The sequence below is a fragment of the Giraffa tippelskirchi genome, chromosome 10 (genome assembly GCF_054371585.1).
Source record: "Giraffa tippelskirchi isolate mGirTip1 chromosome 10, T2T-mGirTip1v1.2.pri, whole genome shotgun sequence".
Lineage (NCBI taxonomy): Eukaryota > Metazoa > Chordata > Mammalia > Artiodactyla > Giraffidae > Giraffa > Giraffa tippelskirchi.
This window is the reverse complement of record NC_137284.1, coordinates 59,385,638-59,402,222: the sequence shown is the minus strand read 5'-3', so window position 1 is coordinate 59,402,222 and position 16,585 is coordinate 59,385,638. Positions and strand designations below refer to the sequence as shown.

At 39.2% G+C, this 16,585-nt stretch overlaps 1 protein-coding gene and 1 long non-coding RNA gene across 7 annotated transcripts in view; one reads left to right on the top strand and one right to left on the bottom strand.

The window, feature by feature from the left end:
* COL1A2 (collagen type I alpha 2 chain) overlaps positions 1-13,000 on the bottom strand; it is a 36,900-nt gene extending 23,900 nt beyond the window's left edge. The window contains exons 1-13 of one of the 6 annotated variants that reach the window (XM_081531471.1): positions 12,794-13,000; positions 10,345-10,355; positions 9,745-9,759; positions 9,064-9,099; positions 7,842-7,934; positions 6,524-6,571; positions 3,431-3,475; positions 3,287-3,340; positions 3,140-3,193; positions 2,766-2,819; positions 2,310-2,363; positions 1,730-1,783; positions 158-202 (exon numbers count right to left, since the gene is read on the bottom strand). In XM_081531471.1, the coding sequence (XP_081387597.1) occupies positions 158-202; positions 1,730-1,783; positions 2,310-2,363; positions 2,766-2,819; positions 3,140-3,193; positions 3,287-3,340; positions 3,431-3,475; positions 6,524-6,571; positions 7,842-7,934; positions 9,064-9,099; positions 9,745-9,759; positions 10,345-10,355; positions 12,794-12,863 (633 nt within the window). In that variant the 5' untranslated portion in view covers positions 12,864-13,000. Of the gene's footprint in view, positions 1-157; positions 203-1,729; positions 1,784-2,309; positions 2,364-2,765; positions 2,820-3,139; positions 3,194-3,286; positions 3,341-3,430; positions 3,476-6,523; positions 6,572-7,841; positions 7,935-9,063; positions 9,136-9,744; positions 9,760-10,344; positions 10,356-12,766 lie in introns of all 6 variants that reach the window. The other 5 variants (XM_081531474.1, XM_081531475.1, XM_081531470.1 and 2 more) reach the window with 5 other exon arrangements.
* LOC145522662 (uncharacterized) overlaps positions 1-16,585 on the top strand; it is a 60,844-nt gene that overhangs the window by 5,020 nt on the left and 39,239 nt on the right. The window contains exon 2 of the long non-coding RNA XR_014066086.1: positions 5,208-5,281. This is a non-coding gene — a long non-coding RNA (uncharacterized LOC145522662). The remainder of the gene's footprint in view (positions 1-5,207; positions 5,282-16,585) is intronic.

The window sequence follows — 16,585 nt, the reverse complement described above, 5'->3', positions numbered from 1 at the left end:
AAGGTAATGGATTTCAATTAACTAGGCAGAAGGCTATTAGAAAAATATCAAAGAATACAATGCCAAGGGAAATGGTAATTAGCAAAAACATTAAAGAAGTTCCAGCTTGCAAAGAGTGTACACATTTTTTATTTATAGCAAAGTAATCAATACTTACCGTTTGACCTGGAGTTCCATTTTCACCAGGGGCACCAGGTTCACCCTACATGGAAAAGAAGGATTGAGTTTTTATTCATTTTATATATATATATTATATATTATATATATCAATTACTTTTTTCTGATTGGGTAATTTTTTTTACACTATCACTTCAGTTTCAACCATTCATGTATTCATATAACATTTCTTACATAGACTTTTTCTCAATTATGCCAATCATGTAAGTTTTAAAAATTTATAAAATATGGGTTATTATTTAGATAATACAAGATACCCCAGTATTAGGGAGATGTGGTCAAGCGTTATTTACCCTCTCCCCAATTTTCCCCTTAGATTTTGGATATCATTTAGACGAGGCTTATATATTAGGAACGATAACATAAAAAGAGACAATAGGATAAATTGCTTGCAACATATTTACCCTCTTTAAAGTTATTTTGAACATACTATTTTTACTTTTATAAAATATGCATGAAAATTTGAAGTTTCCTAATATTTTATAGAGCTGTATTATTTCCAATCTACTTTCTTGAGTAAAAACCATGGTGGTGGTGGTGGTGGTAATTCAATACAATGGAAATTTCCTTCAAGATAATCTAATTTAGATAGAGAAGAAACCTGGTCTGCGAGACCATTTAAGATGCTTCATTTCTAGGATTTTTATCTGAAGTGTATTCTTTGTGAGTAAGCCCTAGAGTGGGAGTCAGGAATTCCAGCCTATGCCCTTCTACTAGATGTGTGACTTTGGGGAAGTCACTCACTCTCTTTAAGCCTCAGTTTCCCTCATCTGCAAAATGAGAGAGTCTCCAAGGCTCCTTGCAGCCCTAGCATTTGATGATGCTGTGATTAGTAGTCTGAGCTATTATATTAGGCTCTAGGGAGGGGAAGTTTGACCTTATCCATTTGTGTGGCAGCTGCAAAGTTAGAACATATTCTCCATATTCATGTTCATTCCTGGTCCCACTAGTATTCGTTACTCATTAATTTGTAATTACGTTGGTATTCACTTTAATATCACATTATCTCCTTAATAGGAGAGAGAACATTTTATAGTTGAAAACGCTGTCAGAGAAGAGCCCAGCCAAGAGATAACACACTTCTGAGACTTTAATTACCTAATTAAAATTTTTTTGAGGGTGCACAGATAAATCACAGGAAAGAGGTTGAAAAGTGTATTGTGACATGAATGTTCCTATCTAATTAGTGCATGGCAAAGGGGAATTTACAGTTTAAAATAACACAGTGTTCTAATATCTGATTATATGTTTATTTACTTTTGTTTTGGCTGCAGAGAGCAAATGAAATTACAGGAGGAAAGGAAATGGAGGAAGAAACTATTGACATTATTTTATCTCAGTAGTTTAATAGGTATTAAATTAAATGAATATTATTAATAATTGGCCCTTTGTTACAGAATCCCATAGTCCTGACCACTGAGGGATTTAAAGTATTGAGGAGGAAATCAGATATGCTTCAGAATATGAGTAGCCTTCAATAAAACATTTTTTTTTTGATGGTGATAAGAAATTACAATCGTTTTAAAAACAGGACTTCTGATTTAGTATTTACCTTTACACCTGGAGCACCAGGCTGTCCCTTCAATCCATCCAGACCGTTGTGACCCTGAAAGGCAAAACCTCATTATTAAAATGCTATTCCATTACAGTAATTGGTCAACTCAAACAGCTTTTATCTTTGCAGTGACTGTTTCTCTAAGAATCTTGCGACTGCTCCAGTAGACTATGAAGTCCCAGTGCCCCAGCCCCTGACAAACTCCCTCTGTTGCCCTAGGAAGTCACTAAACCTCCCTCACTTGAAAGAGAAGCATAAAGAACTAGATGCTCTCTCAAGTACTTTCCATCATTAATAATTTTATGATCTTCAGACGGCTTTAAATACCTCTTAAGTTGCACCCATTTTATACAGTTTTCTCTGTAGGATCCTCATTTCTTGGAAGCTATGAACAGACTGAAAAAAAAAGCTACATTCCACTTTACTTTCTGGCCACCTTACTCTTTAACTCTATCTCCATTTGGGCAAATTCCAGGAATTTGGAACCAATATGTGTTATCCAGGAGTTTAAAGGTACCTGAGGTGTTTGCTAAAAGTCATCAACATTTTCTCTTTTGTGGGTAAAGAAGGTGCTCACCCTAATGCCCTTGAAGCCAGGGAGTCCAGGAGTTCCAGGAAAACCACGAGCACCCTAAAAAGAAACACAGATGACATTTTTGTCCTAAATAAAAAGATCCTGATATCCTGATTTCTTCCCTCCAAAGTGTTTCTTCTTATCAAAGTCCAAGCTTGGAATCAGACTAGCATATGTGTAAGCACAGAGAGGTGATTAAGATGCTATAATTTGATACTCTTAGAACCCACAATTTAGTTGTTTACAATATGCTTACTGTCATTAATGTTACATTATTAGCATTAATAAAAACTGTATGTGTTCTTAACTAGGCTCCTTTATTTGTTGGATGCCCCCAGTGAATGTCATAAGTATGACATCTATGTCGCCACTTAGTCTGATTCTAGTTTTAGCAACTATTTTATACCTGAGATACCGCTGATGTTTGGACTATATGCTGTTATAAAAAAAAAATCTTACCTGTGGTCCAACAACTCCTCTCTCACCAGGTCGTCCAGGTTTTCCAGGGTGACCCTAAAATATCAAAGCACCATAGGGTAAACCTTTCCTTAGTAAACTATCAGATGAAAGTGGGGACATCTTGGTTTTTACAATAGGGGGAAAAAAGCATCATATAAAAATGTGGATCCAGATACATATCTAATTAACAATGATATTTCCTTAAATACAAGAAAATTAATCATTATTTCATTAAAACATTATTTTCCATCTGGGGAGAATTACATCAGGCATATTCAGCTTTTGGCAGAATCCTTCATTTGAATCTAGAAATTCTATCTGAGGCAGGAGTATTTACATGGCACACTTGGAAATGCTTAAGAGTAAATACTTACATCCTCACCAGCCTTGCCAGGAGGGCCAGGTGGGCCACGACCACCAGCAGGACCCTAGGAAAACAGAAGACCCCTCATTTTGTTAATGCTATATTAATAAACCTCTGGAAAAAAAAATACTTATCACACAGGGGGAAAAGTACTCACAGTCTGACCAGGTTCACCAGGCTCACCAGGAGGTCCCTGGAAACCTTGAGGGCCCTAAGAGAAACACAGTAAGTCACACTCCAAGCCTTTATTTAATTCTCTGTCTTCTTTCCATAAGAGAGAGTACAGGCTCCCGGTACTTACAGGGGCTCCAGAGGCTCCAGGAGGGCCCCGAGGTCCCATCAGCCCCTGTGAGGAGGACAGACACAGTTAGCACTGGCAAGTCATCAGGGCCTCAGGGTGGGTTAGACAAGACTCGCACAGCAGTGCCACAGTCTGTGATGGACCGATGAACAGAACTGTCCTGGTTTCATAAGTTTTTGTCCCCCCTAAGGAAGCATTTACTGACCCAAGTTTCTTCCACTGTTTCTCTGCCTTTGCTTTCACCTTTTCTCCTAACCCAGACCACAACTTGGTTAGATGGCGTGGCCACCGGTTCGTTAAATTCGTGTGCAGTTGGGCATACTGAGATTCTTCCAATGAAATGAAGTGACTCAGTCTTTGCATGGTACAGAATATGCAACTACCGTGCATTCAGCCAATGAAGCATTTCCATCTGGATTTCCTGGATCATATGTCATCTCCTCATATCATACCTAGCTAAGAAAATGGTATTTTTATTGCCACAAGGGGCGTAAATTGCAAAGGATCGAAAGTCTTTCTTAATGATTAGAGGGAGGTTATAATCTTTTGTTTAATAATCTTAGGTTATAATCTTTGTTATAATCTTATTGCTCCATGAAAGGCTGTTGGTGGCTGCTGAAAATGTCAAACAAAAGTGGATGTAGTAAGGGGTGAAGGAAAAATAAAATAGTATTGAAACATCCTACTGGAAGAATCTATCATACGTTACTATTATTGGCCCACATGGCAGCAGACTGTTCTCCGCTTGGTTCTTCACTCTGTAGCACACACAGCAGCACACAGAGTCAAACCAAGTGCTGCTGGTTTGGGAGCTGCATACACCCTGTGAGCCCCCTTTGCAAGGCCCGTGCAATTTCTTCTGTAGGGGCCATGCCTCCAATGCTGAAAATATTGCACAAATAAGCCTCAGGTAATCTGTCTATGGGGATTCTGCAGTCAAGTCTGCCCCACTGTATAATGCCCAGAGTGAAATAATACGGATTTTATTAAAAGCACATCATTTTAATTATAAGAATTATTTTTTTTTTGGTTTTAGAAATTGCTTCCACGTTAAAAGAAAAACTGTCACTATTCAATCAAAATAATATTTTCAGGGGTACATTAAAAAATAATTTTCCTTGACAACATGAATTTTTAATTATATTTATTCATTTTTTCCATGTATTTGCAACAATTTCATTTACATAAAAGGTAGTTTATTTTGCGGAGGCTGTTGGGTGGAGGATGATTACTCATTAATTCAGAGAAGAACCCTTTGGGGTTTTATAGTTATTGATTTTCCAACATGGAAATTTATTTTAATGCTTTATTGCTGCCTATCTTGCCTGTTTGTGAAACACATATCTGTTAATTACATATGTCTGTGAATGCCTGTCAATGTGCAAGCTTAAATTATATTTCACTGATATTTAAAAGTAAAACATAACGCTTTCTGCCCACCAGAAAGATGTTCCGAAGTCAGGGGAATCTGAAATCCATATTAACTTTCCAGACTTATGTAGGTGTTTTTGTTTTTTTTTTTTAATTAATGAGTTACTTTTTTTTTTAGCTTCTTCTTGAGATATAGGTACTGCTTTTAATGTCCAGCATTAGCTGAAATGGCTAATTTCAAATATCTAATATAAACAAAGCCAAGAGAAAATCTCTACTTCCTCATTTCAGCTATGAATGCTTTAAATTACCAGCAAAATCAGGAAATTGGAAGTCATCAATTAAAGGCATATTACTTCTCAAGTGAGAGTTTTAATTTACAGAAAATATTGTCTTGCTCTTACAGTGTATTAGCTTATTGCGGACCATTAGCTCCAGCAGAACATCTTTTGAAGACAGAGCACTGCATACATTGTCCAGGTAAAATTTATATTTTAAGGACTATCTTAACTTTGGGCAGATAAATACTTTTGTTTGCAAATAATTAATTAAAAAATCACTAAATTATGTGTGGGTATGTACTAAACTGCAGTGTTTAATCAACTTAATATTTTTACTTGTAGCAATTTTCTCCTCTATTTTATATGTACTAGTATATGTTTTGCATTTTCTTATCAGTCTTTTTTCCCTAACAAAACTCACTCATGCTTGTGAGAAGGTTTTCTTGTAAAAGATAGACTTTTATCACCATAGTCATATTCTTTCCTATACTGATTTATAATTAATCAGACTTTAAAAAGAATATTTTATCAAAATGGATAAAAAGAAACATTTCCTGTGTTATTAATTCCTTGAGAGATGGTGAGAATCTGTCACATTCACTGCTTGTATCTCAAAGGCATAATAGAGTTTGGGTCTTATCGAAGATAAGTGGTAAATACTTGTTGAATGAAGTAATGTTTTATTCAAGTACTAGATACATAAGCCATGATGCTGAATATCAGACATCTTGCCTGACATTCTGTCATTAACCACATGTATGTCCTTGGGAAAGACCTTAAACTCTCTAAATAGAAAATGAGCTTCCTCAGTGGATCAGATGGTAAAGAATCTACCTGCAATGTGGGAGACCCAGGTTCGATCCCTGGATTGGAAAGATCCCCTGGAGAAGGGAATGGCAACCCACTTGAATAATCTTGTCTGGAGAATTCCATGGACAGAGGAGCCTGGTGGGCCCCAGTCCATTCAGTCACAAAGAGTCAGACAGGCCTGAGTGACTAACACACACACACACAGAAAATGAATGGACTAGACTAGAACTTGCTGATCCTTTCCAGCAAGTTCATAGAACTTAATAGTTCTGGGTCTCTATCGGTTGCTTAAAATTCTATGCAATATTAAAGGGCATAAAAAAGTTAATCACAGTGATTGCTCTTCTAAATTAAATTGATTTGCCTAAATTATGGTTACTATGTCCAGAGATTATTTCTTGGAAATAAATATCTGATCTATCATAAGGAGGCATGTTTGTAGAGAAAATGGAACCCCCTTAGTTAGGCTTAGATTTTTGTAGATTTGAATACAAAAAGAGCTACTGCTTTTATCTGATCTGAGTACTATTAACCTAGGTAGCTAAATAAATGGCTACGAGAACTTTAAAAATAAAGTAAATTCCCTATTTAGTAATTTTTTGGCTAAGATAAAAATTACAGATAAACATACCATTGGTCCAGGGCCACCTCCTTTTGCATCAAACTGAGCAGCAAAGTTCTAGATGGGAGAAAAAGAAAAAAATATATAAAAATAACTATTGGCCATATAGTTCATTTTTCTCATTTTACTTTCTAAAGATTTTTCTGTTGATGTTTAAAAGGGAGCAGTATTTTTTTTACATCATTCTTAATTTAGCCTTCCCTACTGAGCTAAATTCCTAAAAAAATTCAAGAATTTAAAATTTGGGGTCACCCCTAGTTTGAAATAGGCAGCTTCCCTACTTTATTTTGAAAATTTTCCTGCCCTGTTAACCCTCTCATTTCAATCCCCACCCCCTACCTGTACATTGAGGAAGACAGCTTTCTAAACTTTAAAAGTCAGTGAGAGTCCCTGATAAATTAAACAGAAACCAAGAGGACAACTTGCATTTCCACCTGTTGCCCTGTTCCTCCAGAACTATACAAAACGACTAAGGGATCTTTTTCTTGCTGTAGTTTCAAAAAGAGTATAAAGAGTATTCAAGTTTAGAGGAAAATTAAATTAAAATGCCCCTTGGAAGATTAAACTTTTAAAAAATAGTTCACAGTAATAGCTTTACTGTTAAAGATCTCTCTTATAGTGGTAGATCTATTAAAGAAGGTGCTTTTTAATGCACTCAGTAGATAAGCAATCATAATAAGATCTTTGGGAGAGAAAGGTCTTATTTTACTGGCATATAGTTGGGTATTAGAATCAGGCTTCTGATTCATAGCTCTAACCAATTAAGCAAATATGTTTTCCTTCCTGCAGTGAGGCCATTTGGCGCTCATACCATTGTTAAAGCATAAAGCTAAAAGAAGATATTAATGAAAAAGGGAAATGTACTTTTCTCAAATTAGTTTCAAGCAAATTAAACCCAAAACTGCTTTGAATGTTAGTTCTGCAGACTTCAAGCCAAGGAGAATAAAAAGAGTAGGATGTTTGTGAAATTGCTTAAGATCAGGGATTTCATCTATAATTCAATCTAATCAAACTTTTAAATAATGCAACACCTCTTATTTGTGCCCTGTTGATAAAAGATATTAAATTCCCAAATTAAATAATGGTCGCGAGGGCTGCAGCTACCTTCAGTGAACACAAAGACCTGTCCTGTAATTGACAAGGGCTCACAAAGAGATGTGGCAAAGCAGAATCTTGAATGAAGAAACCAAAGAAATGAAATAAAATACTATACTAATATCCAAATAGCAGACTCTCCCTCAAAACTACTAAAAATAAATTCCCCAATGAGTCTTCTTCCAATACAGGTATAAGAAGCTGAAGTTAACGGTACTTAAAGACATCTTACCCCGCCAAGACCAGGGGGACCAGGAGGGCCAGGTGGACCAGGAGGGCCTGGGATGCCGTCATCACCATCTCTGCCTGGTGGGCCTGGTGGACCCTGTGATGTAAAAAGTGAATTATGCCAGGGTTAGACAGACTCCATGGGACCTGTACTTCAAAAAGGAGACCTCAGAATCCATATGATAAGTTCAGAAGTTGGTCAGAAGGTACAAGTGGTGTGGAAGTTTAAAATGCCACATTTGTCACTATTGACATGGGTCTGTTTTAGAAGGAGGTTTAGTAGCTGGTGTCCAAAAAAGACACAGACAGGATAGTTCCTCTTGGAAGAGGACTATGTCAGCCATTTGATATTGAATCATAAAGGAGCTCTAGTATTCAAATAAAGCTACAACTCATAGCTATAAATTCATATGGTTAACAGTGCACAGTGATATACTATGTATACTGACTGTCAATTTCTGATTGATGAATTTACTCAATTATTTTAGTATGTTATGTGTGAAAAGTAGATGAATCGATATGATAATTAATAGTCATTTTATCACAGTGCAGAAAATCCTGCAGTTTTCCTGCCATTAATACTATTTATATTGTTAAAGTAATTTACTGACATAATCCTACCTGTAATAAATTGCTTGAGTGGAATACATTTAAGTCTGCACTTCTCAATGGATACAAGGTATGGGTATTTATACATTGATGAAAGTGTCATATAGTGAAAAACCACATGATTACACATACCGCATAAATATAGCAAGGAGATCTAAGAACACCATGAATAAAATGCAAGCCTAACTTACACATTTATTAATGTAAACAGAAACATGTTGTTGACTGCTGGGTCACTATTATATTCAGCCTATAAGAGATCTTACTTGAAAAGTAAACAAAGCGTGTTGAAAAGGGAAGGGTCATATTGTAGTGGGTAGGTACATCTCCCTTAGGTATGTGTTGGACCTGTCAGCTTAAAACAAAGAAAGATAGACCATGCAAAGAATATGGCTGTCTATAATAGGTCTGCTTTCTTAAAGGATAATCTTGACCTAAAAATAATATTGATTATATAGAATAATGCTCATTCACTTTCTGTAAGGCATTATCTGCTTAAAAGGTAGGCAATTATTTGGATACATAATATTTTTATAAACTGTCAGACTCCTGTAGTTTCTAATATGTAGTTATTAAAATATGGGCCAAAACCCTTTAATAGTTCAAAAATTACACACCCTTTCTCCGCGTGGTCCTCTATCTCCACTTGGGCCCTATAAGGAAGATACAAACAGAACAATAATAAATGTCTAAGCAATTTCCAGTGAATGAGCAAAGCATTCTTGATAATGATTAGTCAGGAGGCTGATCTAACCATAATGTTATTATATAGTAGCTATACAAATAGCACAATACAATAGATAAAAGTATTTTGTTTTTATTATAATTACATGTAATTTTGTTTTACACTGGGAGATTGGAGGCTATAGTCTCCAGCATTAGGACCAATATTATAACCACTATTTTTAGAAAGATAATTTCTGTGGATAAAATCATCATTTTGTAACATCAATAATAGCATATTTATATAGTCAAAGCTCTTTAAAATAAACTTTTGTCTACTACCTATAATTAACATAATACTCAGTTCATCTCTAGAACAAAAATAAATCTTTTCTTTTCCTTTAGTATGTAAGTCACCAGTTGTATAATATAAACATAATTAGAGATGACTCTGGAAAATAATAAAGCTTTGTTATCTTACATATCAAAGCTACTTCATTTTATGGTTTAGCTAATGCATATTCATATGCATAAAATCTTGACAAGGTATTTTCCTTCTGTAGTGTACCATAAGTTTAGTTAAACTCTAAGTTATCTCTGATCATTTCAGATACAGAGAAGTATTGGATTCTTACCTTTCTTGAAGTTGCCTAGAAGAGAATAAGTAAAAGATTATTACGAGGAAAATTGTATAAAGTTTAAAATGGCTCCCATTTCCATGTAGTATACAAATATACTTACAAATTATACATACTGCACATTACTATTATCTTAATATTTCAAAGTACAATTTACATTTTACCAATAAAAAATATGTACAGATCTCAGATATATACTTATCTATAATTATACCTCAAATTTAGTTCATGAGCTAAGAATTTGCTCATAATAATCTTGCAGATGACTCCAGGGAGTGACAAAATTCTCTAGCTCAATGAAGTCTAGCTCCGAGGAAGCTGGTGCTAACACCCAACCTTCCACTGAATTCTTTATTCTTCTTTTCTTATGGGTGTAGGTTTTAGGGTGGCCTTATTCAGTAGCCCCGCCCATTTTGGAAACCGGGGTGGGTACTTTCTAAGGCAACCAGAAAGGTTGGACTACCTTAACTCTTGATTTTTTTGGAAATTCAGGTTGGTCAATACCAATACAGCTTCCTTTTCCTTCCCCAGAGACGACTACTGTGGCCAAGGCAATCAAAGTCTAAAATAAAAAATTCTAAAAATAATTTTACTCACCTCTTGTAAGGCTATAGAAAAAAGGGGAAAAAAAGAAATAATTATTAGTATTATTTCACTGATCACCAGCAGTGATTAACAAATGGGTATACTTGTCTATAAAACTGACTTACCTAATTAAAGGACCAGTTGTATTTTTTATTAAGAATATTCTAATGACTTGGAAATTATGCAGGTCAAAATTATGGCAGGGATCAACAGGACCATTTGTTTTAAATATTAATATGTAAATTTTTTGAATTAAATTGTTAATTATTTACTATTTTATAAATGCTGTGAAACATTAATGTGTCTAAAGGATACTTACAATGTTTAGTAATTATGATGGTAAATTGCACAATGACTCACTGAATGTGAGCAAAACCAGTAGATTGATGAGGAATAATTTGTAGTTTAGATAATTTTTGATACTTAGAAATTTAAAAGGGGGGAGATTTAGGAAACTACATTACCTAAAGCAGATTTTGTTTTTTTATATAACATTAACATTACAGTGTTTGTACCATTCTTAATGTCCTTTTTCAAAAGGCCTAATTTGTGAATTAGTCACCATGAAAATGGATTCATTTGGACATCTGAAGTTTTGCTTTAAATAGGTTCACTTGAATTAGGTAAGGTCATTTTACCAACATATCACTTTTGGCCCTGAGAAATAATTGCTCTGTATAAATGGAAAAACTGCATTAAAGATCTAGAAAAATAATGGGAAAAATACACCAAAGTAGTATTCTCCCCCTTTGCCATAATTGCTGTAAGTCCTTAAAGACTGAATTCCACTCCTACAGTATAAAAATTACAGGCTAATGCAGGATATAAATGTGGCCAAGCTGGCAACAAAATGAATCACCCCCAAAATTGCTTTAATTAGGTGGCCAAGAAGTGTGTCATTTGGAGTAAGAACATCTGTTGTAGCAGTCACAATTCAGGAGGGTGGACCACATCCAGCCCTGACATTTAAGGGCAATTTATGAGAATTACTTTTAAATTAGGAAAATGATATGTTTACTTCATTGTGTTCATCAGTAGGAAGAATAATTATGCCTGGGCTTGATTAACGGAAGTCCTCATGGTTTTGGAAATTTGCCTTCTAATTATTCAGACTGAGCCATTTTGAAGAATGTGTGTTGGGTAACTTTTATTCAGACTGGGGTTGGATATTGATCAGAAGTTGAATTGTCCTTTGTACCTTCAAACTTCCCTAGGTCTATTTTCATCTTTAGGAGAGGTCCCTTTTCCTCCACCACCCTCAGATCTCATAAAAAAATGAACCTGGTCCTGTGAATTTGTTCAATGCAATTATTTCTTAGTATTCACAATATGTATACTAAAAGTGGATGAAGGGAGAAAACACACCCACAAATGCATCAGTAATGATGCAATGGTAGACACCGTGGCATATGGGTGGAGCCAAGTTTTAGAGTGTTGGGTGTGGCCAGATACCCAATCTGGTCATAAAACCTACAGCTGGAAAGCAGCCTTGGAGTCCATCCAATTTCTATCCTGTGTTTTAGAAAAGGCTCAGTTTGACTTGCCCACCATCACATGATAAATTATTGGCAGAGTCATGGGAAAAACCTGGGTCTCTTGAGACTCAGATCTGTGTTGATGATTTCCTAGCTTGCTAAATCCAGAATGCCTGTCACTGGGAACATGTTAAAGAGATAACGCTCAGGCTCAACAAAAGACAGGGCAGATTTTAGCTAAATAATGTTACCATTTCCATGATCAGGTAACGAAATGAGAAGCTAATTACATTTCAGAAAGTATCTATTTTCCATGCCGGGAAACACTGACTAGCTTCTGGGATTGGGTTCAACGAGAAATGCAGACATTCTCCGTATAACCCTGTGGAGTCTTTAAATGGGGATTCCATGAGCCTAAAGCCCTGGTCCCCTGTGCTCTCCTTGTCCTCCCTCCAGAGGGCGCCTCATGGTCACCATCATCCAGACCAGTCTTAAAACACCCAGAAAAGAAAAGTCTTTAGGGCGTGAGTTTTGTTTTGTTTCGTTTTTAAATAACTTAATTAAAAGGTTTTCTAAACCAGGCCTCAGGTTTCACAGAGGTGGGCATCAGTGCAGTTATGGGGCCTTTTAGGTGGAGGCCTTTGTCTTCCTTGGTTATGTCAGATAACATCTCATCCTTAAAGAAACAGATTCTCTGTTTCTTTTGAGCTTCACTAACTGGGGGATCCAGATGAAGTTCACAGCCTCACTCCGAGTTAAGAGAAAAGTTCCCTAACTTTTGGCGAGAGTCGAGAGCCTCTTTTGATTTTCATTTCTACAGTATTTTCCGCATTTCTCCTATATGCCAGCGTTTCTCCACATGCCAGAGAGCCTGCCCTCCTAGCTGTACCTGGAACTTGGCGAGGTTTTCCATTTCAGACCAGGTTTTCCTGCCCATCCCTCTAACCTCTTCCCCAGACTGCCCGAAACAAGCTGAAGGCACTTACATTGGCATGTTGCTAGGCACGAAGTTACTGCAAGCAGCAACAAAGTCCGCGTATCCACAAAGCTGAGCATGTCTACCACTCAGACATGCAGACTCCTTGTGTCGCAGAGCCCCTGGGTCACCGGCGGAGGTATCACCTGGCGGGCGCAGGCATGCAGTCGTGGCCAGTACCTCCAACTTAGCCGAAACCTCCTGCCGCCTTGGTGCTAAAATAATAAAGCCCGGATCTGCCCTATTTATACGGCCCAAGTTTCTCCGGCCCGAGGGTGCCTCCAAAAGCGCTTCCACCAATGGGAGGGCTGGGGCTGGGGGCCCGGGCAGCCACAGCTGGGAGGAGACTGCGGGGGCGCCGAGGAGGGAGCGCAGCGGGGGGAGGGACGTGGCCACGGGGCTGGCTTCTTAAATTGGTTCCATTCTTTTTGAGGACGTGGACACTTTTGAGGCTTTCAAGGGGAAACTCTGACTCGCTGTCTGCATACCTCCGCCCTCCCCATCCCCCCCCCCCCGGGCCTTCCTCCCTCCCCCAACCCCCCGCCCTTTCCAAGTTTGGAAACACTTATGGACACGTCGGAGGGCTCTGCTGACACCGACGTGGGCAGAGTTTGCAGCTCTCCGGGGCAGCCCGGCAGCTGGAGAAGGGATGGGAGCCCAGAGATCAAAGCGGGAGCTGTCCAGCCCAGCCTACCTTGTGCCCTGCGGGCCACCGGCAGGGTGGAGGGCCCAGGGGGCAGAGGACCCGGAACGGGTCCGACAGCGTGGCGCAGCCGGAGGCCGCCCTCCTTCCGCCTCCTCCATCCTGCCCCTCACCCCCGCCCCGCTTTTCTCCAACTCTGGGGCGTGTGTGCGCCCACTTTTTCAGAAGTAACTCTCCCTCTCTCTTCTGGCTCCCGGAAAGGATGAGAGGGGGGTTCCGTCTGTTGGAGGGTGGACTTGGGGTCCCGAGGAGACCCACTGTTGGAAAGGGAGAGATGCGCACTAGTGGCAGCGTGGCCTCCCGCTCCGGGGAGGATGGGCTTTGCCAGCAGACCAGATCGACCAAGTCATAAGAGAAATCCTAGACCTCCTGGCCACCCTTAGCTGAGGCTGATCTTAAACCGAGGCTTTGGGGATTATCTGACCCTGCAAAGTGATTGTAACTGACCGACCTGGACTCCTCTCTCACTCGCAGTATCTTCCTGAGGTTGCATGGAAAGTCCACCCTCTCCCTTTCAGGTTCCAGTCTCCCCCTCCTCTTCTCCACAGACTCCTTGTCTGGATTTACCAGCTCCATCCGAAGCCCAAACTCAGAGTCCCCCAAACCCACCCCGTCCCTCTTCCCCTCTCTGCCCATTCACTGACCCCACTCTGAACAGGAAATGCCCAAGCACCTCCCAGCTCCTCTCCACACCTTGGAGAAAAAGCCTAGGCCATCTAGAGGGACTTCTAATTTGAGTTTGGGATATAGACTGTCTGCTCTGGTAACACCTCAAGCAAAGCTTCCACCGGTGTGGATGTTAGATCTCTCCGCCACACCCAACCCCCTTCTCCCACCAGGGAAAGGAGGAGCTGGGACCTTGACCCCGAAGCACTGGAAGTGAGACACCGGAACTCTTGAGAATCCAGAATACTGAGTGCCGTCAACGTCAGCAGATGGCCCTTTCCCCAGCCCTTTTGAGATGTCATTTCAGGCCCGGAGGAAAGGCCATTGGTCTGGGGCTGCGTCCCTGCTTGCTCAGTACCCCCAGTGAGACAACCATTCTCTCCCAGAAGGTAGCACAAAGGGGGCATCTTTAGGTCAATTCTGTCTCCACCAAACAGAAATGAGTAGGCGGTAGTTCCTTTCTAATCTTTTTTCCTTTCTTTCCCCCATCTCTTCTCTCCTTCCTCCACCCCACTACTATAAGGAAGAATTTCTGCCTAAGTTAACTCTTTCAGCAGCTGCTATAAAACAAACTTTTCTTAAACTAGTTGCTTCCTCTAAGAACTTTAGAAGACTTTTTGAAATTGCAGTAACTGTTTGGGAAATGTGATTATAATTTACCTTTTAGCATAACAACATTCTCAGCAAGTTTTGGAGAATTCAAGAAATTCAAGCACACGTTTATAAACTAAAGGAAAAATCTCTCTGCAGAGTAAACTGATAACTAGAAAAGCATTCCTGGAACCTGATGCAAATAGCTAACGCTGCCCGGCTCCCTCCCTGTTGATGTGGCAGAGTTTGAAGCTGGCAGTCGTCAGCCGTCAGCCGTTTTTGGTGGGAGGCCCTGGATCCAGAGGAAACAATGAGAATGGAGAAAACTGAATTTTTAAAGTGGGAGACATTTTTGTTCCAGCAGTTTTTACACACTATTTTGACCTTCTCTTTCTTGCCACTTAGTGAGGAATATAGTTAATTAAGTGTTTGTTTTTTTGGAGGAGTTCTTTAATGCTTACAAATGTAAGCATTTGTAATCTAAACGGATTTATAATCTAAATAGATCTCTATTAACTATTTTGTGCCTCCAAACGAAGTGAGAATCTTTGTGAATGAACGGGGGCGGGGAGCAGGGGGTAATGGGGAGAAAACTGACCCAAAGCCTAAACTGAGTGTCTTGGGGATGGCTGTGATGATGTGGGTGAGTGAAAGGGAAGCCTAGGTGACTGGGTGGAGGGATTGGAGACCCAGTAGGAGGGAAAAAAAGAGTAAGAGAGTAAAGCAGGGTAGAGGCAGAGAGCAGAGGAGGGGAGAGAAAGAAGAAAGGAGCTAGATATTAAAGATCTCTAAATTTTGCTGTTAGGCAGTTAACACTTGGGTTCCTATTCCTAAATTGTTCTCCATTGAATATAAGATGATCACTTCAGCTCCCTACAACTCTCAGTTTACAAACCGGGCCACACCATAAAGTTTGGCAAGAGAAGGGTCAAGAGACCCACTGATTTAAAAAAATGCAGAGCAGACCTAGAAGGGTAGGAAGCAGGGAATGGAGGGAGGTGGTAGATGTATAATCACAGCTGATCCTGTTGTATGGCAGACACCAACACAACATTATAAAGCAATTTTCTTCCAATTAAAAAATAATTTTAAAAACATGCAAAAAAATGTAGAACAGCCTGATAAGACCATGCTGTCTTATGCTTTTATTCCTTTCTTTCCTTTGATCGAGCTTCAAACTGACATTGCCTTTCGAACATTTCTGAGGATCCACTCTGTGGAAAGCACCAATACTACACTATCTTATTCTATTTCTAGGTAGGATGGTCTTTTGCTAAGAAGGTATTAAGCTGATCATTAAGGTGGTAGCTGAAGAGGTTTGAGGGCCGACTTCTCTCTGTGACGTTTGGAAGACATGGAGATTCCTGCCCTACATCTTATCAATTGGAACATTTGGTTATTTACCTAGGACCAGAGGAGTATTTACTGAAATACTGTTTAGTACTGGAACCAGGCATTGTGCTAACTGGTGGGTACAGAACACGGTCACTGCCCTCAGGGACCATGACATCTGTTGGAGATTAAGAGACGAGTGTAGGGACTACTGTGATGGGGAAGCACAGGGTGCTTCCAAGTCTTTATGGGAGGATTACATCGGCACCTAATCTAGATTTAGGTGGTTGTTGTTCAGTTGCTCAGTCATGTCTGATTCTCTACCACCCATGGACTGCAGCAGGCCAGGCTTCCCTGTCCTTCACTATCTCCGGGAGTTTGCTCAAACTCATGTCCATTGAGTCAGTGATGCCATCCAACCATCTCATCCATCTCAATCTTCTGTTGCCCCCTTCTCCTCCTGCCCTCAGTCTTCTCCAGTGTCAGATTTAGGTGGGTGAAATCAAAGAG